Raw genomic sequence first — 26,812 nt, 5'->3', positions numbered from 1 at the left:
GGAGGTGGGGGAGGAGGAGGAGGAGGAGGAGGAGGAGGAGGAGGAGGAGGAAGAAGATGACTATGAGGTCCCGGGTGCTCTCTGAGCTTGGTGGTTTCCTTGCAGACATCTCATGATCCAACCAGGTAATATCATCAATGCTAGAAGGGAGGGACGGAGGGATGAAGAGGTGGAGGGAGGAGGGGGAAGGGGAAGAGGAGGATTACTATGGGGTCCTGGGTGCTCTCTGAGCTTGTGGGGGGGGGGTTGCAGACATCTCATGATCCAACTAGGTAATATCATCAATGCTAGAAGGGAGGGACAGAGGGATGAAGGGGCGGGGGGAGGTGGGGGAGGAGGAGGAAGAGGAGGACTATGAGGTTCCGGGTGCTCTCTGAGCTTGGTGGTTTTCTTGCAGACATTTCATGATCCAACTAGGTAATATCATCAATGCTAGAAGGGAGGGACAGAGGGAGGAGGAGGAGGAGGAGGGGGAGGAGGAGGGGGAGGGGGAGGAGGAGGAGGAGGAGGAGGAGGAGGAGGAGGAGGAGGACAAGGACGACTATGGGGTCTTGGCTGCTCTCTGAGCTTGCTGGGGGGTTTTGCAGACATTTCATTACCCAACTAAGGAATATCATCAGTGCTAGAAGGGGGTGGGATTTTGGAGGAAGTGGAGGAGAAGGAATGAGGATCCTTGGTGATCTCCGAGCTTGGTTGTTTTCTTGCCAACGCTTCATTACCCAAACAAGGTAACATCGTCAGTGCTGGATCAGTTCTAGCAACACCAAGGATGCCCCCACCCCCAGTTTAAGCTCAAAAGAGACAGGGAAGATGGAAGAGGAAACTGTGAACACAACCCACCTCTTTCTCCTCCTCCTCCTCCTCCTTCTCCCGCAATGGCCCAGAAGGGAACCGGAACAAATGGTTAATTCAATTTGGGTTTGCTATCCAATTTGAATAGGTGATTCCAGGTGGATTTGCAATCCGGCTCCGTCTTCTTTAATCCTTTGCAAGTCTGACCTGATTTAATTTTGGGATCCCAAGTGGAGTAATTAAGACTCCGAATGTCATCCGAGCTGCTCGAATTGATTTGGAGACCTCAAATCCAAATCAAGCATTGGAGATGCACAAAGAGGTTTCATTGGGAAACCCAAATTGAATTGGAGACAATCTCAAACTCATGGAATATTGCCATCCCTTACTGGGGAGAATTCACCCCACATGCACAACTCAGGAGCTAAGAGTTCCATCAGCTACGCTCCCCAAATTAGAATAACAGACTTGGAAGGGACCTTGAAGGACATCTAGTCCACACACACACCCCTGCTTAGGCAGGAAACCCTACACTACTTCAGACAAATGGTTGTCCAACATCTTAAAAACTTCCAGTGTTGGAGCATTCACAACCTCTGGAGGCAACGTCTGTTCCACTGATTAATTGTTCTAACTGTCAGGAAATTTCTCCTTAGTTCTAGGTTGCTTCTCTCCTTGATTAGTTTCCACCCATTGCTTCTTGTCCTACCCTCAGGTGCTTTGCAGAATAGCTTGACTCCCTCTTCTCTGGGGCAGCCCCTGAGATATTGTAGGAATTGTTGGAAGTTATCACCCAGACCTCTCCCAGAAAAATGAAATATCCTAGGAAATACTGAAAAGGCAGAATATATTTCCCTGGATGTGAAAAGGGAGAAACATATTTTAAAGACAGAATAGCTCCCTGCAGCTACCTGCCCAACCCACTTTGTCAATGGGTCATTAAGATGCCCAAGCCAGTCCCTTTACATAAGGGTCTTGGCTACAGAGTTGATCTGTGCAGGGTGGTGATGGGATTGTGCATTTAAGTCCTAATCTACAAAAAAAACAATGGCTCCCTAGCACACACCATCTACCGGAAAAAACACACACACCAACCGCTACTAAAACGCACAATCCCGCATGTACATACATACATACATACATACATACACATACATACACACTTAGATATATACTCTCTGGAAACATACTGTGAGGGTAAGACACCTCGGGGTGTGGGTTCTGTTAAGATACAGCCTGTTGTGCCTTCAAATGGCTTCTACTGTACTGCCATAACATGGCTTCTACTGTACAGCACAGTGGAGTTGCCATGGTAACAGCTTCACAGTACTCAACAGTGGGCTCTGTCTGGTAAGGGGGGAAATCTAACATTAGAAATTATGTTTGGTCTGGATATTTTCCCCCTATAAATAAATACGCAGGAGACCCCGGGTTATCGGTTAGTTAATAAAAAAGAGCAAAACACAACGGTAGTAATGTTGGAGATAGATACATTGTGAAAGAGAAGAGGAGACAAGAACACATAAAAGTGATTATATCAAAAAAGTGAAAGAAGTTCAGCAAAGAAAAAAATAGTGCGCTATCTCATTATAACAGTAAACCATTACAATTCTATACACGCATATCTAATGCAAACATTATCCTTAAGTTTTCTCCATCATCTGAAATCTACAGGCATAATTCATCCCTGGATAAAATATTGCCTACTGTACTGCTCCTTGACCCAAAGACATCAAGAAATATAAAATTTTATTTTCATTTGACAAACCAGGGTTACCAAATAATCCACATTAAAAAAATCCCTATTGCTACTACCCATAAAGCAGATGTATGTATGTATGTGTATGGAGAGAGTGGGAAAAAAAGAGAGACAGAGAAAGAGAGAAAGAGAGAGGGAGAGAGGGGGGAAAGAGAGAGAGAGAGAAAGAGAGGGGGAGAGGGAGAAAGAGAGGAGGAAAAGAGAGAGAAAAAGAGGGAGAGAGGAAAGAGAGGGAGAGGGAAGAGAGCGAAAAAGATAGAGAGAGGAAGAGACTAAATAAAGAGAGGAAAGAGAAAGAGAGAGAAGAGAGAGAGGGAGAGAAAGGGAGACATGAAAGCGAGAGAAAGAGAGGGAGAGGGAGAAAGAGAGGGAGAAAGAGAGAGGGGGAAAGAGAGAGAAAGAGGGGGGAAGAAAGAGAGAGGAAAGAGAAAGAGAGAGGGAGGAGAGAGGGAGAAAAAGAGAGAGACTAAAGAGAGAGAGAAAGAGAAAAAGAGAGGGAAAGAGAGAGAGAGGAAAGAGAAAGAGGAGAGGGAGAGGGAGAGAGAGACTAAAGAGAGAGAGAAAGAAAGAGGGAGAGAAAAAGAGAGGGAAAGAGAGAGAGAAAGAGAGGGAGAAAGAGAGGGGGAAAGAGAGGGGGAAGAGAGAGAGAGAGGAGAGAGAGAGAGATGTTTGAGATGGGCAGCTATAGAAATTGAATAAGCAAACGAACAGACAAATAAAATATTTAAAGTTAAAAAAAACCTTGAGAAATAAAATATACAGTATGCGCAGTCTGCACCGAATTCTAATAGAAGGTATTTTCAGAGGTTCAAGGCTGCCCATAAGATAGGACTTGGTTGGAACCTCGAATTTTACAATGGGAAGGAGGGTAAGAGATTGAGTTATGGCTTAACCTCATCTATGGACTCCAACTCCCATTCTATCCAACTTCACCGCTCAGTGATTATTGGATCTGTAGTCCAATACCATCTGAAAAGCTAATGTTTCCCGATCAATATTTTCTCTTATGCCAGATCACGCTAAGGAAATTGTGCTGATGAGAGTTTCAATGCTATTGACTTCCCACTAACCAAAGTGGAAGATAGTTAAGGCTGTTAGTTAGTTAGTTAGTTAGTTAGTTAGTTAGTTAGTTAGTTAGTTAGTTAGTTAGATGATAGATAGATAGATAGATAGATAGATAGATAGATAGATAGATAGATAGATAGATAGATAGATAGATAGATAGTTAGTTAGTTAGTTAGTTAGTTAGTTAGTTAGTTAGTTAGTTTTGGATTGCATCAGTAGAGGCTAAACCAATTTCGTTGTATACATGATGTACAATGACAATAAAGGCTATTGTGGTGTTGTTGTTGTTATTTGAATTAATTAGTCCAAAAAAGCCAGGGAATTTCTAGAAGCCTGGCACTCTGAAAACTCAGCCATCAACAGACACATAGACATTAACAACGTTTACAGACTTTGCAAAAGAGACAATCAACCCGTCCAAAAAAAGAGGAAAAGACTTCAGGACTTCTCCACCAATAATCAACAGCCAGATCAGCGCAGATTAACTCCACGGTTAACATTAGACCAACAACACCCCAGTCAAGAAGCTGCCAAAGAAGCCAACAGCAAACAGCCCACTCAAAGAATCTCCAAGACCCCCAAACCCACACAGACAGGCAAGACACCAGAATATAAACTGACAGCAAACAGCACTCCTTGCTAGCACTGATGAGGTTACCTAGTTGGGTCATGAAATGTCTGCAAGAAAACAACCAAGGTCAGAGAGCACCAAAGAGTCAGCCCAGAGCTACAAATATTATCCTTTATTGGTTGGTTGGTTGGTTGGTTGGTTGGTTGGTTAGTTAGTTAGTTAAATGTCCATTGAGATTTTCAGTCATCCATGTCATGGTTGTAGAATTAAGGGTGACATGATAGCAGTATTCTAATATTTGAGGGGCTGCCACAAAGAAGAGGGGGGGTCAAATTATTCTCCAAAGCACCAGAGGGCAGGACAAGAAACAATGGTTGGAAACTAATCAAAGAGAGAAGTAACCTGGAATTAAGTAGAAACTTCCTAACCGTGAGAACAATTAACCAGTGGAAGAGAAGTTGCCTCCAGAAGTTGTGGGCGCTCCATCACTGGAGGTTTTTAAGAAGAGACTGGACAGCCACTTGTCTGAAATGGTATAGAGTCTCCTGCTTGAGCAGGGGGCTAGACTAGAAGACCTCCAAGGCCCCTTCCAGATCTATTCTATTTTAAGTACAATAATACAATAGCAGAGTTGGAAGGGACCTTGGAGGTCTTCTAGTCCAACCCCCTGCCTAGGCAGGAAACCCTATACTGTTTCAGACAAATGGCTATCCAGCATCTTCTTAAAGACTTCCAGTGTTGGGGTATTCACAACTTCTGGAGGCAAATTGTTCCACTGATTAATTGTTCTGTCAGGAAATTTCTCCTCAGTTCTAAGTTGGTTCTCTCCTTGATTAGTTTCCACCCCTTGCTTCTTGTTCTACCCTCAGGTGCTTTGGAGAATAGTTTGACTCCCTCTTCTTTGTGGCAACCCCTGAGATATTGGAAGATTGCTATCATGCCTCCCCTAGTCCATCTTTCTCTTAAACTAAACATACCCAGTTCCTGCAACCGTCCTTCATATGTTTTTGTCTCCAGTCCCCTAATCGTCTTTGTTGCTCTTCTCTGCACTCTTTCTAGAGTCTCCACATCTTTTCTACATCGTGGTGACCAAAACTGAATGCAGTATTAAAAGTGTGGCCTTACCAAGGCCTTATAAAATGGTATTAACACTTCACGTGATCTTGATTCTCTCCCTCTGTTGATGCAGCCTAGAACTGTGTTGGCTTTTTTGGCAGCTGCTGCACACGGCTGGCTCCTATTTAAATGGTTGTCCACTAGGACTCCAAGATCCCTCTCACAGTTACTACTATTGAGCAAGGTACCACCTATACTGTACCTGTGCATTTGGTTTTTGTTGTTAATTAATTTCTTTTATTACAGTCGACGTCCTGATCTTAGATCTTTGATGGCTTGGGTCTTTGAGAGAACATCCCAGCCCCACATTCTTCTTGAACAATTATGCTTCTTTTTTTGCTTTCACCAAAAACAAAGGTTAAAAAATTGGAACCCTGAACAAAACAAAATGAACATCTAAAGGAGCTTCGTAGCCAAAAGCCCAGATACCATAAGACATTTTCAGTTTAGAGCAGAACAACAGATGATCCGCCATACAACAAATTCTCAAAGAACGTGGCCATTAAGTGCTTTCTGTAAACATGTCTCTTTTTCTCTCTTTTTAACTCCCAATCTAGAAAAGAACTTTTTTAAAAAATATATATATCCAGCTTTTTTTTTCTTTTATGCTTTGCATTTCAAAAACACAATCATTGACTTTGGAAAAAGTCTAGCAGATACAAATAAAGTAAGAGCTGTTGGACTTAAAGCATGTCTCTGAAACGCATTTCCCCATATGAATGGGATACAGGTAGTCCTTAACTTACGACCACAACTCAGCCCAAAATTTCTGTCGCTGAGCAAGACAGGTGTTAAGTGAGTCTTGCCGAAACATTTCACGATGTTTCTTGCCCCAGTTGTCAAGGGAATCACTGCAGTTGTTCAGTTTGTAACACGGTTGTTAAGTGAAACTGGCTTCCCCCTTGCCTTTGCTGGTCAGAAGGTTGCAAAAGGGGATCACATTGCAACCGTCATAACTATGAGTCAGTGGGCAAGCATCTGAATTTTGATCACGTGACCATGGGGGATGCTGCAACAATCATAAGAGTGAAAAATGGTCATAAATCACTTTTTTCAGTGCCATTGTTAACTTCAAACAGTCACTAAATAATATTGTAAATCGTGAACGACCTGTACTTAAAAGGACAATATAATTCAACGTAAAGTACAAAAACATTACAATTTTCTACCAGGCTGTTCATATAACTATACCAGGCGGCCTTCAATTTCCACTTGCAAAAAAAGACTTGATCCGTCTCATAAATTAAACTTCTACCTCTCGCGTACCAACCAAATCACTGAGATTGTACAATTTTACCCTCAGAAATCTCTGCCCCTTTTCTCCCAAAATAAAAATAATCTCTGCCTCCATATTATCACTTTGCAAACTCCCTCGGTTTGAATGTAATGCTAGAGATTAACACAGGGACGGAGAGTGCATAAAAGCTATTTGGTGGCTTGAGAAGATAATTTATTGGCAGGACGGTGGCATAAAGTCGTCAAGGTTTAAACCATCTGTTAAGCATGTTCCACAATATTTTCTGATCCTGTTTTTTTAAGCCTGATTTGTACCCAGTGGAATAATATAGGAATATCACAGCAGATTTTATCTCTTTATGTTTTTAATCTTCTGTGTTTTTTACAATGGATCTTTTAAGGTTTTCCAATGTTTTTATGTCATAAGCTACCCAGAGCTACCCAGAAACAGATAGATGGATGGATGGATGGATGGATGGATGGATGGATGGATGGATGGATGGATGGATGGGTGGGTGGGTGGGTGGGTGGGTGGGTGGGTGGGTGGATGGGTAGATAGATATGATTATGAAGATAGATATAGTTAGACAGATGGATGGATGGATGGATGGATGGATGGATGGATAGATAGACATGATGATGATGAAGAAGAAGGAGGAGGAGGAGATGGATGGATGGATGGATATGATGAAGAAGAAAGAAGATAGATGGATGAATGGATGGATGTGTGGATGGGTAGATATGATGATGAAGATAGATATAGTTAGACAGACAGATAGATGGATGATAGATAATGGATGGATGGATGGATGGATGGATGGATGGATGGATGGATAGATAGATAGATAGATAGATAGATAGATAGATAGATAGATAGATAGATAGATAGAATGATGAAGATAGATATAGATAGACAGTCAGTTGGATGGATAGGTAGATAGATAATATGAAGAAGAAGAAGAAGAAGAAGAGGAGGAGGAGGAGGAGGAGGAGGAGGAGGAAGATGATAGATAGATAGATAGATAGATAGATAGATAGATAGATAGATAGATAGATGATTAAGAGTTCACTTTTACATGCTTTCCAATTCTGCAATATAGTTATCAATGATTTTTTAAATTGATTTACATATATATATAATATTATGGACAACACGCATATACAAAGGATTTTTTGTGGAGAAATAACATTCAAGACCAGGGGTTTTTTTCCCCTGTCATTCCTCCTCCCCTTTTTTCTTCAATTTTAGCTCTAAGTTAGGGGGTGGAGGAATGGCTCCCTCGGTGTTTAATGTGTTGGTAACTGAGTCCAGTTACTTAGACAGGTGATTTTTGATTTTCAGACTTTAATACCGTTTTCATCCTGAACACCTGTCATTTACCCAATATACCATAATAGTTTTTTTTTTATTTATAGCCATCGGTAAACTGTAAAACAGAAGTTCTTCTGTCTCATCATGCATAGCTGGAGCAGCGAGGAACAACAGATCTGATTAAATTGGCTTTATAAGGAGGCAGGCGAACATGTGCGCACCAGTAAAAACACAAAGTCAAATTGGTGAAATCATCTGTGTGTAAAGTCAAATCCATCCTGATTTGTCACTGTGTTTTAACTACCTGCATGCCTGAATGATTCATTTAAGAATATGGAAGAGAAGGGAAGGGAATATAGAAGAGAAGAGAATAAGGAAGAGAAGAGAAAGGAAGAGAAGAGAAGGTAATATAGAAGAGAAGAAAATAAGGAAGAGAAGAGGAAGGAAGAGAAGAGAATAAGGAAGAGAAGAGAAGGGAAAGGAAGGGAATATAGAAGAGAAAATTTTGAATAAGGAAGATAAGAGAAAGGATGAGAAGGGAAGGGAAAGGAAGGGAATATAGAAGAAAGAGAATAAGGAAGAGAAGAGAAAAGAAGAGAAGGGAATATAGAAGAGAAGATAATAAGGAAAGAAGAGGAGGGAAGGGAATAAGGAAAAGAGAGGAAGGAATAGAATGGAATGGAATGGAATCCAATCTAATACAATACAATACAATACAATACAATACAATACAATACAATACAATACAATACAATACAATACAATACAATACAGTACAATAAGGAACGGAACAGAATAGAATAGAATAAGTAAGTTGGAAGTGACCTTAAAGGTCTTCTAGTCCAACCCCCTGCTTAGGCCGGAAAGAGGCTAGGAAACATGCAGAGGAACCCCACAGCAGAAGATGCAGTTTGGATTCTGATCTCAGACGGTTATAGAGGTGTATAGCCCTTGACTTAAAACCATTCTCACTTCTTCTGCATGCAAGCAGTCCTCGATTTACGACCGCAATTGAGCATAAAATGTCTCTTGCTGGGAAAGCGAATGTGTTGCCCCATTTCGCAACCTTTCCTTCCAGGGTTGCAAAGTGAAACCCTGCAGCTGATAAGTTAGTCACAAGGTCGTTTGCTCCTGGAGGCAGCCACATCAACTTCTCCAGCCTAAATTCCTTCATTTCTTTCTACGCTCAGGGCAGGCCACCAGACTGAGGCCATCGTCATTCTCCCTCTAGCTGCCTTCGTTCGGATTTCTGGATTAATTTAGTCTCTTTTACAACCGTGAGGGCCAACCGATGGCACATGTGCCACAGGCGGCACGTGGAGCCTCCTCTGCAGGCACACGACCCATCTTCCAGCTCAGCTCCACCACGCATGCATGCGCACCTCCCGTGGGCCAGCTGATTTTCAAGTCTCTGCCATACATGCAGGAGATGCACACGCATACGGGGTGTGTGTGTGTGTGTGTGTGTGTGCGCGCTTGCATGCGTATGTGCAGAGGGCAGGGGGGAGCATGGGGGTGTGGCGGGGGCCCCTGTGCCCATTTTCTGTCCCAGGAGGCTTCAGGAAGGCCTACTAGGCCCCAAATAGGTTGCGGGGGTGGTGGTGGATGAGCCCCCCCCCCCATTGCCCATTTTCTGTCCCAGGAGGCTTCAGGAAGGCCTACTAGGCCCCAAATAGGTTGCGGGGGTGGTGGTGGATGAGCCCCCCCCCCATTGCCCATTTTCTGTCCCAGGAGGCTTCAGGAAGGCCTACTAGGCCCAAAATAGGTTGCGGGGGTGGTGGTGGATGAGCCCCCCCCCGCCCCAGTCCATTTTTGGACCCAGGAGGCTTCAGGGAGGTCTGCTAGGCCCAAAATGGGGCATGGGGGCAGGGCAATCCCCCCAGAGCACATTGTTTGTCCCAGGAGGCTTCAGGGAGATCTGCTAGGCCCAAAACGGGGCATGAGGGCGGGGCAGCCACCCACAGTCCATTTTGTGTCCCAGGAGGCTTCAGGGAGGCCTACTAGGCCCAAAATAAGTTGTGGGAGGCAGCCCCCCCCCCCACAACCCATTTTTTTGGACCCAGGAGGCTTCAGGGAGGCCCGCTAGGCCCCAAATGGGGAACGGGGGCGGGGCAGCCCCCCTCACAGTCCATTTTGTGTCCCAGGAGGCTTCAGGGAGGCCTGCTAGGCCCCAAATGGCTTGCGGGGGGAGGGGGTGGATCAGCCCCCCCATAGCCCATTTTGTGTCCCAAGAGGCTTCAGGGAGGCCTGCTAGGACCAAAATGGCTTGCGGGGGGGGGATCACCCCCCCATAGCCAATTTTTTGTCCCAGGAGGCTTCAAAAAGGCCTACTAGGCCCAAAATAAGTTGCGGAGGGGGGGCAGCCCCTGCCCATAGCCCATTTTTGGACCCAGGAGGCTTCAGGGAGGCCTGCTAGGCCCAAAATGGGGCATGGGGGCGGTTTATGTGCATGCGTGGGGGTGGGGGGAGCGCCTGGGTCTCATGCATGCAGGGGGCGGAGCACATTGCATTATGGGTGTGGGTATGCGCATACGCACTATCACGTGCACCTGCGCGCTTTCCGCATACAAGGGCAAAAAGCTTAGCCATCACTGTTTTAGGACATATAGCAATAGCAATAGCAGTTCGACTTATATACCGCTTCATAGGGCTTTCAGCCCTCTCTAAGCGGTTTACAGAGTCAGCATATTGCCCCCAACAACAATCCGGGTCCTCATTTTACCCACCTCGGAAGGATGGAAGGCTGAGTCAACCTTGAGCCGGTGAGATTTGAACTGCCGAACTGCAGATAACAGTCAGCTGAAGTGGCTGCAGTACAGCACTCTAACCACTGCACCACCTCGGCTTTTAAATACCGGATCTGTTTATCCATCATCTGTCTCATTAAACCCCTGAGACAAATGAGAGAACTGCCTTCCGTAGTCCTTGACTTACAGCCATTTATTTAACGACCATGCGAAGTTACAACGGCACTACAAGAAATGTCTTACGTCCATTTTTCACAGTTACGACCATGGCAACATCCCCAGGGTCACGTGGTCAGAATCCAGCCACTTGGCACCTGACTCATATTTATGACGGTCACGTGATCCTCTTTTTGCGCCCTTCTGACAAACAAAGTCAAGGGGGAAGCCAGATTCACGAAAGAACCCAGCTGCCGTGATTCACTTAACGACTGTGGCAAGAAAGGTTGTAAAGCGGGGCAAAATTCACAGAGCAACGCTCTTGCTTAGCGACATAAATTTTGAGCTCAATGGCCGGTCGTAAGTCGAGGGTGACCTGTGTTCATTCGAAAGAGGCGTCTGAAAACGAAATGCCCGTAATGCGTGGTGTTTTGTGTATGTATGAAAAGGTTTATGGGGCTGAAGTGAACCTTCAGGAGGTGGACGTCTCTTTGAAGCGTCTTGTAGGTGCAAAACAAGAAACTAAACAACCCAAGGCTGCATGAATAGACAGAATTTCAAATTCCAGCAATTGTCTTTGCAGGACTCAATTACTGCCTCGGCTGGACCTCCCCTTCCAGTGGCTGCGTTCAGTTTGAGAGATCACACGTCTTAAAAACGGATTCAGGCAAACTGAAGCAGATGCAGAGAGTGGGGAGAATAAATTCCAGAGTTGATTTTGGAATTGAATTTGAATTTTTTTAAAGAAAATTTCTCCTGGTGAAAGAAGAAGTTTTATGCTGTAAACAATTAGAACAGGAATATCTCTCTCTCTCTCTCTCTCTCTCTTTCTCTCTCTCTCTCTCTCTCTCCTCCCTCCCCCTCCCCCTCCCTCCCTCCTCATTAGTTTTACGCCATAAACAATTATAATAGGGGATCTATCTATATCTATCTATCTATCTATCTATCTATCTATCTATCCCTCCCCCCTTCTCTCTCTAACTAGTTTTATGCTGCAGACAATTATAATAGGGGATCTGTCTATTTGTCTTTCTGTCTAGCTAGCTATATCTATCTATCTATCTATCTATCTATCTATCTATCTATCTATCAATCATCTATCTATCTATCTATCTATCTATCTATCTATCTATCTATCCCCCCTTCTCTCTCCAACTAGTTTTATGCTGTAAACAATTATAATAGGGGATCTATCTGTCTATTTGTCTGTCTGTCTAGTTAGCTAGCTATCTCTATCTATCATCCAGCTATCTGTCTGTCTGTCTGTCTGTCTCTCCATCCCACTTCTCTCTCTAACTAGTTTTATTCTGCAAAGAATTATAATAGGGGATCTATCTGTCTGTCTGTCTAACTAGCTAGCTATCTCTATCTATCTATCATCTATCTGTACTGTGTTTCCCCCAAAACAAGACAGGGTCTTATTTTCTTTTGACCCCCAAAATAAGCGCTTGGCCTTATTTCTGGGGAGGTCTTATTATTTTTTGAGGTGCAGGAGGCGGAAAGCGTGGTCACCTCATGGCTGCTGCTGTGTGGCAATATTTTCAGGGAGGGCTTATTTTAGCGCATGTGCTCAAAAGCCCAATTGGGCTTATTATCCGGGGAGGTCTTATTTTCAGGGAAATAGGTTATCTATCTATCTATCTATCTATCTATCTATCTATCTATCTATCATCTATCTATCATCTATCTATCTATCTATCATCTATCTATCTTTCTCATCTTTATCCCACGTTCATTGTTTTATGCTGGCAAACATACCTAATACCAAACTGGACTGCAGAAAAGACAATTTCAGCAACAGAGTGGTCAACGCCAGGAATGCGTTACCTGAATCAGTGGTTTCTTCCCCAAACCCCCAAAATTTTAACCTTAGACTACTGTCGAAATCACCCCATTCCTAAGAGGTCCGTAAGGGGTGTGCATAAGCACACCAATGTGCCTACCGCCCCTCTCCTAACAGCCCCATTTATTCGTATCCATTTCATGTATCCATAATCTTGTATGTACTTATATCTATTATCTTATATACACTTGACAAAACAAATAAATAAAATAAAATAAAAACTAATATACCTTCCTCCTCCTCCATAGCAATCCTTAGAGGTGCGTTGGGGGGAGAGAGAGGGGGGGGGAGGGAGGGAGAGAGAGAAAGAGAGAGAGAGAGAGAGACTGTCCCAGAGTCACCCAGCTGGCTTTCTTGTCTAAAGTGGAACTAGAACTCCCATTCTTTTGGCAATTGGCCTCAAGTCACCCAGTTGGCTTTCATTCCTAAGGCAGGACTGGAACTCGCCATCGTTTGGTGATTGACCCAAAGTCATGCAGCCAACGTTCATGCCCAAGGCAGGACTAGAACTCACTGTCTCCTGGTGATTTGGCCCAACATCATCCTACTGGCTTAGAGGCCTAAGGTAGACTGGAACTCACTGTCTCCCGGTGATTGGCTCAAAGTTATTCAGCCAGTTTTTGTGCCTAAGGTGGGACTCAAACTCACTGCCTCCTGCTTTTTAGCCTGGTCCTCTCTTCTCCTCCTGATATTTGATTTTTATTATTTGAAGAATAGGAATAAAGATTTTTTTTTTACTTCTTCTGCAAAAATCCAACTTGCCAGAAAAAAGGAGTTCTAACAAATCTGAGACAAACCAGAGCCAGCCTGGACTCTTTCAAGGTCTATCAGGGAAGATGGTATGAACTGACTCTCCGTAGCATTCAAGAGAAAGACAAATAATAATAATAATAAATAGATAGAAGCTTTATAGAGGGAGACCAAAACTTGAAACAAGAAGAATTTTTGGTGAGAGTCATGGAAGATCTTATCTTCTGGAATGGAATGGGGAGGGAAGGGAAGGAAGAAGAGAAGGGGAAAGGGGAGGGGGAAGGGGAGGGGAGGGGAAGGGAGGAGGGGAGAGGAGAGGAGAGGGAAGGAAAGGAATAAGGGAAGGGAAAAGGGAAGATAAGGTATAAGGGAAGGAGGAAGGGAAGGAGAGGAGAGGAAAGGAAGAAGGGAAGGGGAAGGGGAAGAGAAGGGAAAAAGGAAGGGGAAGGGAAGAGAAGGGAGAAGGAAAGGAAAGGAAGAAGGGAAGGGAAAGGGGAAAAGAAGGAAAAGGGGGAATGGGAAGGAAAGGAAGAAGGGAAAAGGGAAGAGAAGAGAGAAGGGAAGGTAGAAGGAAAGGAAAAGAAAGGAAGGAGGGAAGGGAAAGGGAAGAGAAAGGAAAGGAAACAAAGGAAAGGAAACAAAGGAAAGGAAAGGAAGAAGGGAAGGGAAAAGGGAAGAGAAAGGAGAAGGGAATGGGGAAGGGAAGGGAAAGCAGAGGAAGAGGAAGAGAAAGAAGAAGGAGTAAATGCAGAGTTCTATGGTGGGGAAAAGCTTGTCCGTTTGCACTTGCAGTTCCAACGTCCCAAGGGACAGTGAGAGAGAGAGAGAAAGACAGACAGACAAACCCACGTGAGTGAATGAGTAAGGGAAAGAGCTTGGAGGGGCATCGTAGTAGCACAGCTTTCAAGGACTCTGATCCTAGCAAAGCCAAGAAGCTATCATTGCCTCCAACAGTCTCTTCTTCTGCAAACAAAATATACATTCACACAGCTCCACAAAATCGAATAAGTGATGAGATTTCAATCCAGGACAAGATCTTTTTTGGGACACCTGGCTAGCTAGGCCAAACCAAGGCAGCCGGCTTGCCTCCAGATGTTGTAGGTGCTAGAGGTTTTAAAGAAGAGATTGGACAACCATTTGTCCTGCTTGAGAAGGATGGGTGAGAAGACCTCCCACCTCCCTTCCAATCCTGATATTCTGCTATTCATTGATCGTTCCCATCAAGGGTGATTTTCTAGAGGGCATTTCTCTTAGATGTTTGGAACATTTTAGTGATTAAATTATTGAGTTATGCAGTGACTCTGCACGGAGCACATTAACAGCCTTTGTCAAATTAATGTCCCCATTTTCACCCATGGATAAGGCGACTATTAATCTACATTGCATTTGACCTCTTTCGGCCCCTACACTCCCCACTCCAAAGATTGCCATGATTAGATATTAGAGTATTGATGATGTTATCTAATTGGGTAATGAAACGTCTGTAAGAAAACAACCAAGCTCAGAGAACCCCAAGGGCCCCAAAGTCCTCCTCCTCCTCCTCCCTTCTAGCACTGATGATGTTACCTAGGTGGGTAATGAAATGTCTGCAAGAAATCTACCAAGAGTGCCAAGGACCCCACAGTCTTCCTCCTCCTCCTCTTCCTCCCTTCTAGCACTGATGATGATCCATCTCCTCCTCCCCTTCCTCCTCCTCCTCTTCCTCCTCCTTCTTTCTAGCACTGATGATGTTACCTAGTTGGGTAATGAAATGTCCACAAGAAATCTACCAAGCTCAGAGAGTGCCAATGACCCCACAGTCTTCTTCCTCCTCCTCCTCCTCCTCCTCTTCCTCCCTTCTAGCACTGATGAAGATCCTTCTCCTCCACCTCCTCTTCCTCCTCCTCCTTCCTAGCACTGATGATGGTACCTAGGTGGGTAATGAAATGTCTGCAAGAAATCTACCAAGAGTGCCAAGGACCCCACAGTCTTCCTCCTCCTCCTCTTCCTCCCTTCTAGCACTGATGATGATCCATCTCCTCCTCCTCTTCCTCCTCTTCCTCCTCCTCCTCCTCCTCCTCCTACTTTCTAGCACTGATGATGTTACCTAGTTGGGTAATGAAATGTCTGCAAGAAACCAAGTTCAGAGAGTGCCAATGACCCCACAGTCTTCCTCCTCCTCCCTTCTAGCATTTATGATGTTACCTAGTTCGGTAATGAAACATCTGCAAGCTCAAAGAGCACCCGGGACCCCACAATCCTCCTCCTCCCCACTCCTTTCTAGCACTGACAATATTACCTAGTTGGGTCAAGAAACGTCTGCAAGGAAACCACCAAGCTCAGAGAGCGCCAAGGACCCCTCATCTCAACCCAGGGCTACAAATATTCTCCTTTCAAACCTCCCTTGATCTTAATGTCTATTTTAGCCCCCCCCCCCCCCGAATGCAGAAATCTGCCCCCTGAGTTCAATGGGATTGAATGTTTGAGCCCACATAGATGGAGACTTCATATTTATATTTCTACTTCTCAGATCCCTTCCATTGGGTTGGAACGAGCCATTATTTCTTGAAATCTCCCTCCCTGGCACTCCCTGCCTCTCGTTGCCCGTGAGAGGAAAGAATTTTGCACATGCACCGAGGTGCCCTTGTCTTTTCAATTGCTCTGCCCGAAATAAAAATTCTCCACCGAGGAAAACATCGCCAAAGCAAAGAACCGTGTGTGTTTTCCTCGCTTTTGAGAAGACACCCCTGCTCCCCCTGACTTCATCCCACGCGGCTCTGCTCACCTGACAATAACATACATGACCGAGCAGTTGCCCACAAGTCCCACGATGCAGACGATGGAGTAGACAATCACAATGGTGACCTTGATCCTCATGGGGAGGAACCCATCGGTGGTCCCGTTGTGGAACCAGTCACCCAAGCTCATATTCCAGAAGGACGAGTCATTCATCAGCCTGGACATGTAGAGGACATTCCCCACTTGAGTGTGGAAAAAGGGGTCCATCCTGAATGCAGACGGGGGTCACGAGCTCTGGATTTAGGAAGGAGAGAGAGAGAGATGGAGAGAGAGGAAAGGAGGAGGAAGAGGAGGAAGAGAGAAAGGAGGAGGAGAAAGTAGAGGAAAGGGAGGAAGAGGTAAAGGTAAAGGAGGAAGAGAAGGGAAAGAAGAGGAGGAAGAAGAGGAGGAGGAAAAGGAGGAATATGTAAAGGTAAAGGAGAAGGAGGAAGAAGAAGAAAGGAGGAAAAGGAGAAAGAGGAGGGGGAGGAGGAAGAGGAAGAAGAGGAAAAGAAGGACAATGTAAAGGTAAAGGAGAAAGAGGAGAAGAGGAAGAAGAAGAGGAGGAAGAAGAAGAGGAGGAGGAGGGAAAGGAGGAAAATGTAAAGGTAAATGAGAAAGAAGAGTAGGGGAAGAAGAATGAGGAGAAGGAGGGAGAAGAGGAAGAGGAGGAAAAGGAGGAAGAGGAGGAAGAAGAGGAAAAGGAGGAAAATATAAAGGTAAAGGAGAAAGAGAAGGGGAAGAAGAAGGAGCAGGAGGAAGAAGAGGAAAAGGAGGGAAAGGAGGAAGAGGAGGATGAAGAGGAAGAAGAAGAGGAAAAGGAGGAAAATGTAAAGGCAAATGAGAAAGAAGAGAAGAGGAAGAAGAGGGAAAGGAGGAAGAGGAAGAAGAGGAAAAGGAGGAAAATAGAAAGGTAAAGGAGAAAGAGAAGGGGAAGGAGGAGGAGGAGAAAGAGAAGGAAAAGGAGAAGGAGGAGAGGAAGAAAAAGAAGAAAAAGAAGAAAAAGAAGAAAAAGAAGAATTAAAATGGCTTGTGTTACAACAAATCAATTTTCATACACCCTGACCCCTGGAGAGCCAGCTGTTAAACAAACACACACACAGAAACACACACACCACAACCAGGACCACACATGGCATTCTTGCGCAATCAGCGGAAGGCCGGAATTTTCTGCCTGCTTCACTGACCTGACCCCAAGGGAGAGGCTTGGATTGGCTCCCACCACCACCCAAAGGTGCTTTGGAGCCAGGAGGGACCTGATGCCGTCACCACACACCCCTCTGCACAAAGAATGAGATGGCAAATAATCTTGGGGAGGGGGTGGCTGGGAGGGACGGGAAGGGAGGGAGCGAAGCTTGGCAGCCCTCCGGAGCCTGCTCACCAGCCAAGCCTTCCCCTTCCTTCCATCTGTCCATGTGCAGAATGCGCCCCTCGCTCCCTGCCACTGAGCGAGCATCTTCCCATGCCAGCAGGTAAATTAGACCACCATGCAAAGAAGAAACATGAGTAATAGCTTCCCCTCCCTCTCTCTGTCTCTCATTCCGTCTTCTCTGTCTGTCTGTCTCTCTCTCTCTGTTTCTGTGTGTGTGTTTCTCTGTCTATCTTTCTCTCTGTGTGTTTCTATGTCTCTGTCTCTGTCTCTCTCTCTCTGTCTCTCTCTTTTTCTCTTTCTCTCTCTTCCCCCCTTCTGTTTCTCTGTCTCCCTGTTTATTTCTATGTCTCTGTCTGTCTGTCTCTCTTTCTACTTCTCTCTCTCTCTCTTTCTCTCTCTCTCTCTCTCTGGGTGTTTCTCTGTCTCTGTCTCTCTGTCTCTCTCTCTTTCCCTCTCTCTCTGTTTCTCTGTCTCCCTGTGTATTTCTATGTGCCTGTCTTTCTCTCTCTCTCTCTCTCTCTCTCTCTTTCTGTGTGTCTCTCTCTTTCTATCTCTCTCTCTCTTTCTCTATCTCTCTGTTTCTCTCTCTGTGTGTCTCTGTCTCTCTCTGTCTCTCTCTCTCACTCTGTGTTTGTGTGTCTGTTTCTCTGTCTCTGTCTCTGTCTCTCTCTCTAGCTATCTCTCTTTCCCTCTCTCTCTGTTTCTCTGTTTCCCTGTGTATTTCTATGTCCCTGTCTCTCTCTGTCTCCCCCTCTCTCTCTAGCTATCTCTCTTTCCCTCTCTGTGTTGCTCTGTCTCCCTGTGTATTTCTATGTCTCTGTCTCTCTGTCTCTCTTTCTCTTTCTCTGTCTCTCTCTCTCTCTGTCTCTCTCTGTCTCTCTCTCTCTCTCTCTATGTCTCTCTCTCTCTCTGTGTATGTCTCTCTCTCTTTCTTTCTTTCTCTCTCTCTCTTACTCTTTCTCTGTCTCTCTTGGCCTAGATTTTTGAATTTGCTGCAAACCGCCCCCCCCCCCTCAAAATAAAAACCCGATAGCATCCGTTCTGCTTTTCTGCAACCTAGCAATCAAGCCAGGGGAAACTTCCAAAGAGCCACACCACGCCAGCTTCGTCCTTACCTGGACGGCGCTTCTGGGTTTTTTTCCAGCAGCAAAAAAAGGGCAAGCAGCTCCCCTCCAGCGGGACCCCCCCTTTTTAAAAAAAATAGCCACGCCGCTTAGGGTCCCCGCATGATGTCCACGAGGGAATCCGCGGGGAGACAAAGCCGTGCGTGGCGGAGGCTTTCGGGAGACAAAAAAACCCCGTCCTTTCCGTTGCTGCCTCTCGCCGGGCTCCGAGCGAGGATGCTTGTTCGGGGAGATTTGGCGACGATGCGGAAGAAAATCCCAACTTGCCAGGAGGGGAGGGCGCCAGGAAGGATGCCAAGGAGCGGGGCACACGCACACAGCCTCGCGGGCTCTTTCACACGCGCGCACACGCGCTCTCACTCTCACACAGAGAGAGAGAGAGAGAGATGGAGAGAAGACGCTTCTGACCTAAGTGGGCAAGGCGGGGGGGGGGGATGGGAAACAGCCTTAGAAACGCTGGCACCGCTAACCAGCCGATCGGATCAAGCAGATCGCGGAGTTGATCCGATCTGATCGAGGCTTTCCCCAGCATAGAGACGCTGCTTTGCTCTTTAGAATGTAGAATAACCGACTTGGAAGGGACCTTTGGAGGTCTTCTAGTCCAGCCCCCCTTCTCGAGCAGGAAACCCTACCCCATTTCCAACCAAGGGGTTGTTCAACTTCTTCTTTAAAACGTGTTGGAGCATCCACACCTTCTGGAGGCAAAAAGGAGCCATGTTGCATAGAGAAGTTCAGTTCAGTTCAGTTCACTTTATTTGTATGCCACCCTTTTCCCTGGGGGGACTCAGGGCGGCTCACAGTTCAAAAGGGGTGGGGGAAGGACAAACAATTTACAACATAAAAACATTACATCATTTAAGAACTCAACAGTCATACAATTCGAGTAGGGGTTAGAATCTTTAACCCCAGGCCAGCCGGGATAGCCAGATTTTAAGTGCGGCGCGGAAGGTCTGGAGGGTGGTGAGGGTCCGGATCTCCAAGGTTGTACCCAGAGGACACACTGCATAAGGAAAGATGGAATGTTTATTTTTGTAATTAAAAAAAAATAAAAATAAAACTCGTTTAAAACAAAAAAAAACTTCTGGAGGCAAGTTGTTCCACTGGTTAATTGTTCTCATTCTTAGGAAATTTCTCCTCAGTTCTAAGTTGCTTCTCTCCTTGATTAATTTCCACCCGTTGCTTCTTGTCCTGCCCTCAGGTGCTTTGGAGAATAGTTTGACTCCCTCTTCTCTGTGGCAACCCCTGAGATATTGGAAGAGTGCTATGATAGTGCTATCATCTCTCCCCTAGACTAGTCCTTCTTTAACAAGCGGCACTTGTTAAGCAGATTTTGCCCCGTTTTACGACTTTCCTTGCCACTGTTGTTAAGCGAATCATTGCGTTTTGTTAAGCTAGTCACGTGGTTGTTAAGTGAATCTGACTTCCCCATTGACTTTGCTTGTCAGAAGGTCGCAGAGGCTGATCACATGACCCCAGGACAGTGCAACAGTCACAAATATAAACCAGTTACCAATAGCAATAGCAATAGCAATAGCAGTTAGACTTATATACCGCTTCATAGGGCTTTCAGCCCCCTCTAAGCGGTTTACAGAGTCAGCATATTGCCCCCAACAACAATCCGGGTCCTCATTTTACCCACCTCGGAAGGATGGAAGGCTGAGTCAACCTTGAGCCGGTGAGATTTCAACAGCCGAACTGCAGAACTGCAGTCAGCTGAAGTAGCCTGCAGTGCTGCACTCTAACCACTGCGCCACCTCGGCTCTGAATTTTGAATCATAAGACCCTTAAGGGAGAAACACGGTCGTAAGTGACTTTTTTTCCAGTGCCATTGTAACTTGGAACCATCCTTAAATGAATGGTCGTAAGTCGAGGACTACCTGTAATAGTAACAAAGCCAGAAATAATAGCTAAAGAGACTCTGACATTCCTTGTTGCTTTTTTGCCTGTTGCAGTCTCGTTTTTTTTTTCCCCCTTTGCGCTCATCATCTCAGCTTGACAGATTTGAACATTGGGCTCTATCTAACACGAATGAAATTCAGTGGTGAAAAAAGGAAGGTTCTGCATTTAGGCAAGCAAAACAAAATGCACAGGTACAGGAAAGGTGGTGCCTTGCTCAATAGTAGTAACTGTGAGAGGGATCTTGGAGTCCTAGTGGACAACCATTTAAATGGGAGCCAGCCGTGTGCAGCAGCTGCCCAAAAAGCCAACACAGTTCTAGGCTGCATCAACAGAGGGATGGAATCAAGATCATGTGAAGGGTTAATACCACTTTATAAGGCCTTGGTAAGTAAGCCCACTTATGGAATACTGCATCCAGTTTTGGTCGCCACGATGTAGAAAAGATGTGGAGACTCTAGAAAGAGTGCAGAGAAGAGCAACAAAGAGGATTAGGGGACTGGAGGCTAAAACAGACGAAGAACGGTTGCAGGAACTGGGTTTGTCTAATTTAATGAAAAGAAGGACTAGGGGAGACATGATAGCAGTCTTCCAATATCTCAGGGGCTGCCACAAAGAAGAGGGAGTCAAGCTATTCTCCAAGGCACCTGAGGGCAGGGCAAGAAGCAATGGGTGGAAACTAATCAAGGAGAGAAGCAACTTAGAACTGAGGAGAAATTTCCTGACAGAACAATTAATCAGTGGAACAGAAGTTGCCTCCAGAGGTTGTGAGTGCCCCAACACTGGAAGTCTTTAAGAAGATGTTGGATAGCCATTTGTCTGAAACGGTATAGGGTTTCCTGCCTGGGCAGGGGGTTGGACTAGAAGACCTCCAAGGTCCCTTCCAACTCTGCTATTGTATTTATAAGGGCTTGGCCCTATTATCGGGGGGGGGGGGGTGGTGTTATTATTTTCTGGCAGATGGCAGGTGGGGGGGGGTGAGAAGTGAGACACGCATCTTACCTTCTCAGCTCTGTTGAGTTCCTCGCCGTTGTGTTCAGGGAAACACGTTGTAAAAAAAAAAGAAAAACTTTCTCGCGAGTTCAAATTTCTCCAACTCGCGAGGAAGTTTTTTACAACGTGACACAACAGGGAGGAACTTAACAGAGCTGTCAGTGTCTGATATGATGCGCGTCTCACAATTTGGGGGTTGGCAGGTGGGACAGGGAATGGGGCGGGACGGGGAGGTCCATGAGACACACATCTTACCATACACTGGCAGCTCTGTCGCATCTCTTAGTGGGTTCTGCAGGGAAAGACCTGGACATGCGTTTTAGTAGGTTTGGGGGGGGAGGGGGATAGTTTTGAGGGGGGGCTTATTTTAGCCCACGCCCTAAAAAGCCCAATTGGGCTTAGTATCAGGACATGTTCATATTTTCGGGGAATCACAGTAGGTTGACCCCTTCTTTTCTGTTAGATAAGATCGATAAGATTTTATTTACTGCGAGCCCACATTAAATATAAAATTCTGTTGCCTGCTTGCCAGAGAAAGTGTATATCTACCTAAACACATACAATTCACATATACACATGCTATATACATACATAAATATATACCTGCACCATACATACATACATATCATATTTTTCGGAGTATAAGACGCGCCTTTTTCCCTCCAAAAAGAGGCTGAAAATCTGGGTGCATCTTATACACTGAATACAGCATTTTTGGCCTCCTGAAACCCCGCCCTCTTTGCAAAATGCATAGCCTTTAGGAGACTTCCAGAGTACTCCTGGGGCCTGGGGAGGGCAAAAATGAGCGAAAAATAGGCCTCAGCCCTCAGGAGCGCACTGGAAGCCTCCTAAAGGCTATGCATGCCCTTTTTTTGATGAAAAACGGGCCCATTTTTAGGAGGTTTGCAGTGTGCAAAAATATTGTTTTTAATTTGTCTCTTCAAAATCTTGGTGCGTCTTATACTCCGGTGTGTCTACTCTGAAAAATACGGTACATACTACATACATACATACATGCATTAGCTGGATACCCGTGCTTCATGACAAAATATGTGATCAGGCAATGCAGGAGAAATCCAGTTCACTCCTGTTCAATCCGTAGGCTCAGTGGTGGTCGGTGATTGAAACACATAAGGAATATCGCTCCTGCCGCCTTGAGTCTGGAAGCAGTTCCATAGGTGGAAGGCGTAGACATTTTGGTGAGGTACCACCCCAGACCGCTCCTGAGTGAAGGAATGGAAGGTCTGCCGGTTTGAACTGAGGTAACGGAATGTGAGGCAACTGGCAGTTGGAACAGAGTTCTTTTCAGCTGGGGAGGGGGAGTAGAACTCCTTAGCATCAGAGCGTGTTAATTACTATATAAGGAATACTAATGATCTGATGATCATTTCAAAAAATCCTTTCTTAGCAAGCACCTAGAAGCCAAGAGGAACATATGTGCCAAATTTCAAGTTTGCAGGCTTTACAGTTCTGGAGATTTCATGATGAGTGAGTGGTATTTGCCTTTTATATATGGACATTTGTGTGTTTGTGTGTGTGTGTGTGTGTGTGTGTGTGCATGTGTATGGATGTATGCACGCACACACACACACACACACACACACACACACACACACACACAGGATGTTCTGCATCGGGTGTTAGGTAAGCTCCCTGTTGGGAGAGCGAGTGCGTTCAGAGAAGCGTTTTGAGAGTTGTGTTGGACAACACACAAACCAGCATACAGAGACACTGCAGTTTAAATAGGCTTTTGCTTTCGTGGAAATAGAGGTATCAGAGTCCATCAAACAGTCCAAGTCATACACGGATAAGACAGTCAGTCATCAACGTCTTTCAGTTAAGGGATAAACCAAATAACATAGTCCATAATCATACAAACAGTCCGGTTCACAAAGTTTGTTAGCAGTTGCAAAACTTACAATAGCTCACGGCTCTTTCTAAGGGCCAGCTTCCAAAACACTCAGATCAGATCAGCATCTAATAGTGATTCTGGCTCCATCTTATGGCCGATTAAGGAAAGAGCAACCAATTACATTTACAGCATGATTTAAAGAAACAGGTATAGCATTGTTACATGATTTATATATTGCCAACCCAACCATTAGATTATATTCCTAGCATCGGATACCACAAAACCCTCCTCTAGACTAGACATGCCTATTCCACTCAATAGTTCACCATAAGGTTTAGCTTACACACCCCTTGCCTACAAGTTTCCTTCACTTCTGTGTCCCAACACACAATCACAGCAACTTGCCTTTGTAAGTTGTGGGAGCTTCACCATTGGAGGCTTTCAAGAAAAGATTGGACTGCCCTTTTTCAGAAATGGTGTGGGGTCTCCTGCTAGGGCGGGGGTTGGACTAGATGACCTACAAGGTCCCATCCAACTCTGTTAATCTGTTAGTGTTTCCCTCTCTCGCCCTCCAGCCTGCCTGTTTCTTCCCATCCCATGTGACTCCTTTTTCTACAGTACTTTGATGAATATATGAATTTTTTTATGTCTAGACATTTCCCCAAATATAAATTTTTATTAACTGTGGACCATCATTCGAAGAAATGCACACTGGAAGCGCAACCAAGATTTTATTATTATTATTATTATTATTCAACTAAAGGCTTGAAAATACTGTAGAAAATCATAGAAGCCTGCTTTCAAAGTTGATCCAAATACAGTTTTATAATCGTTTGTCACCCACTCAGCCAGATGTTCAGGCTGGATTTGGCATTTCTGTCCACCTGTCAAGCCCTTCCCAAGAACCTGGGATAGGCAGATCTGGATGTTTGATGGTACTAAAGGTATCATTGCAGGATGTAAGCCTTTTGCAATTGACTGATGGGGATTTTGCCAATGCCGATAGTGTTCAAGTGGTGTTCCAATTGCTTTCGGGTTTCACCCAAGGCTCCTGTGAGTATTGGTAGCAGATTAACAGAGTTTGAAGGCACCTTATAGGTTATCCAGTCCAAGCCCCCCACCCAAGCAGGAAACATCATTTCTAACTGGACTGGCAGTCCAGTCTCTTCTTGAAAGCCTCCAGGGATGAAGCTCCCACAATTTCTGAAGGCAATTTCTCTTCCATTGGTTGATTGTTCCCGCTGTCAGAAAAATTTCTTCATATTTCCAGGTTGAATCTCTCCTTGATCAGCTTCCATCCATTATTCCTTGTCTGGCTTCAGGTGGCTTGGAAAATAGCTTGACCCCCCTCCTCTCTGTGGCAGCCCCTCAAATATTGGAAGACTGCTATCATGTCTCCCCTGGTGGGGTGGGGTAGAATGGAGTGGAGTGGAATGGAGTGGAATAGAAAGGAATAGGAATAGGAATGGAGTGGAGTGGAATAGAAAGATATAGGATTGGGATGGAGTGGGGTGGAATGGAGTGTAGTGGAATAGAAAGGAATAGGAATAGGATTGGAATGGAGTGGAATGGAATGGAAAAGAATAGGAATAGGAATGGAATGGTAGAGTGGAATAGAAAGGAATAGGAATAGGAATAGGATTGGAATGGAGTGGAATGGGGTAGAATGGAGTGGAGTGGAATAGAAATGAATAGGAATAGGAGTGGAATGGAGTGGAATAGAAAGGAATGGGAGTAGAGTGGAGTGGGATGGAATGGAATAGAATAGAATAGAGAAGTAGAGAGTGGAGTAGAATAGAATAGAATAGAAATAGAGAAGTAGGGAGTGGAATGGAATAGAATAGAATAGAAATAGAGAAGTAGAGAGTGGAGTAGAATAGAATGGAATTGAATGGAATGGAATAGAATAGAATAGAATAGAATAGAGAATGGAATGAAATGGAATAGAAAGAGAGAAGTGGAGAGTGGAGTAGAATAGAATAGAATAGAATAGAATAGAATAGAGAATGGAATGGAATAGAATAGAATAGAGAATGGAATGAAATGGAATAGAAAGAGAGAAGTGGAGAGTGGAGTAGAATAGAATAGAATAGAGAATGGAATGGAATAGAATAGAATAGAGAATGGAATGAAATGGAATAGAAATAGAGAAGTGGAGAGTGGAGTAGAATAGAATAGAATAGAATAGAAATAGAGATGTAGGGAGAGGAATAGAATAGAATAGAAATAGAATAGAATAGAAATAGAGAAGTAGAGAGTGGGGTAGAATAGAATGGAATGGAATAGAATAGAATAGAGAATGGAATGAAATGGAATAGAAATAGAGAAGTAGAGAGTGGAGTAGAATGGAATAGAATGGAATAGAATGGAATAGAATTCTTTATTGGTCAAGTGTGATTGGACACACAAGGAAGACGTTGGGGAAATGGTGCAAATGCCACCCCCGTTCAGCCACGCTGGTCTGTAGAGGAGAACCTGTGTAATGCATTCCTTCAGATGCTGTTTCTCCTTCAGGCGTCTGCCTCCCAAACGCATTTTTTGGTACCACATCTCCTTCAGATGAAAACTCCCGCGTCTTTGCCCTGTGGAAACGCAGTACATCAAATATCAGATTGTTCGAGCTTTTCGGAATCAGCTGAGTGGATTTCCAAGAAAGATCCTGGCAAAAAAAAATGATGTCCCACTGCAAAAAATAGTAATAATAACCTTCCCAGAAATGGGAATGCGTGGTAAGCAACAGGAACAGCCAGAATGCTGGCTGATTGCAATGTGCTTTTTAATATTCCTTCCTTCCTTCCCTCCTTCCTTCCTTCCTTCCCTCCTTCCTTCCTTCCTTCCTTCCCTCCTTCCTTCCTTCCTTCCCTCCTTCCTCCCTCCTTCCTTCCTTCCTTCTTTCTTCCCTCCCTTCTTTCTTCTTTCTTTCTTTCTTTCTTTCTTTCTTTCTTTCCTTCTTTCTTTCTTTCTTTCTTTCTTTCTGGATAACCTCAGCGCCAGTGGAAGGATGCTGTGGGCTTATCTGCATTCATAAGATGCAAATTTATGCAGCTGATAAATGCTGTTACAGAGGTGATTCATTTCGCGGGACCTGTTTTGGTTTGTGCTGAGGCAGGAAGCGGCAGAAAAAGGGGTATCAAGCCAAGTGGGGGTGTAGGGTTGAAGGCTCAGGGGGTGCAGTAAATGCATGACACCCAGGGGTGGGTTCTGGCCGCCATTACTACCGGCTCAGTAGTAAAAAATTATTTGCTAAATTTAAAAACTGCCAAAGAGCCATCAGCCAACAGCCCAACCAAAGAATTTCTAACACTGCCCCCACCCAACACCAACAGGCAAGCCACCAGAATTTAAACTGACAGCAAACAGCACTCATTACTGTAACACTGATGATGTTACCTAGTTGGGTAATGAAACGTCTGCAAGAAAACAAGCAAGCTCTGGGGGCACCAAGTACCCCACACTTATCATCATCATCAT

General features: G+C 44.8%; 1 protein-coding gene across 1 annotated transcript in view; it reads right to left on the bottom strand.

Moving 5' to 3' along the window:
• The window catches only part of OPRL1 (opioid related nociceptin receptor 1), a 49,813-nt gene extending 33,481 nt beyond the window's left edge, over positions 1 to 16,332 (bottom strand). The window contains exon 1 of the mRNA XM_032238289.1: positions 16,112 to 16,332. Within this exon, the coding sequence (XP_032094180.1) occupies positions 16,112 to 16,332 (221 nt within the window). The remainder of the gene's footprint in view (positions 1 to 16,111) is intronic.
• Between the last annotated feature and the right edge of the window lie 10,480 nt (positions 16,333 to 26,812).

This window comes from Thamnophis elegans, unplaced genomic scaffold (genome assembly GCF_009769535.1).
Source record: "Thamnophis elegans isolate rThaEle1 unplaced genomic scaffold, rThaEle1.pri scaffold_100_arrow_ctg1, whole genome shotgun sequence".
Classification (NCBI taxonomy): domain Eukaryota; kingdom Metazoa; phylum Chordata; class Lepidosauria; order Squamata; family Colubridae; genus Thamnophis; species Thamnophis elegans.
The sequence above is the reverse complement of the archived record's forward strand: the minus strand, read 5'-3'. Positions and strand labels throughout refer to the sequence as shown.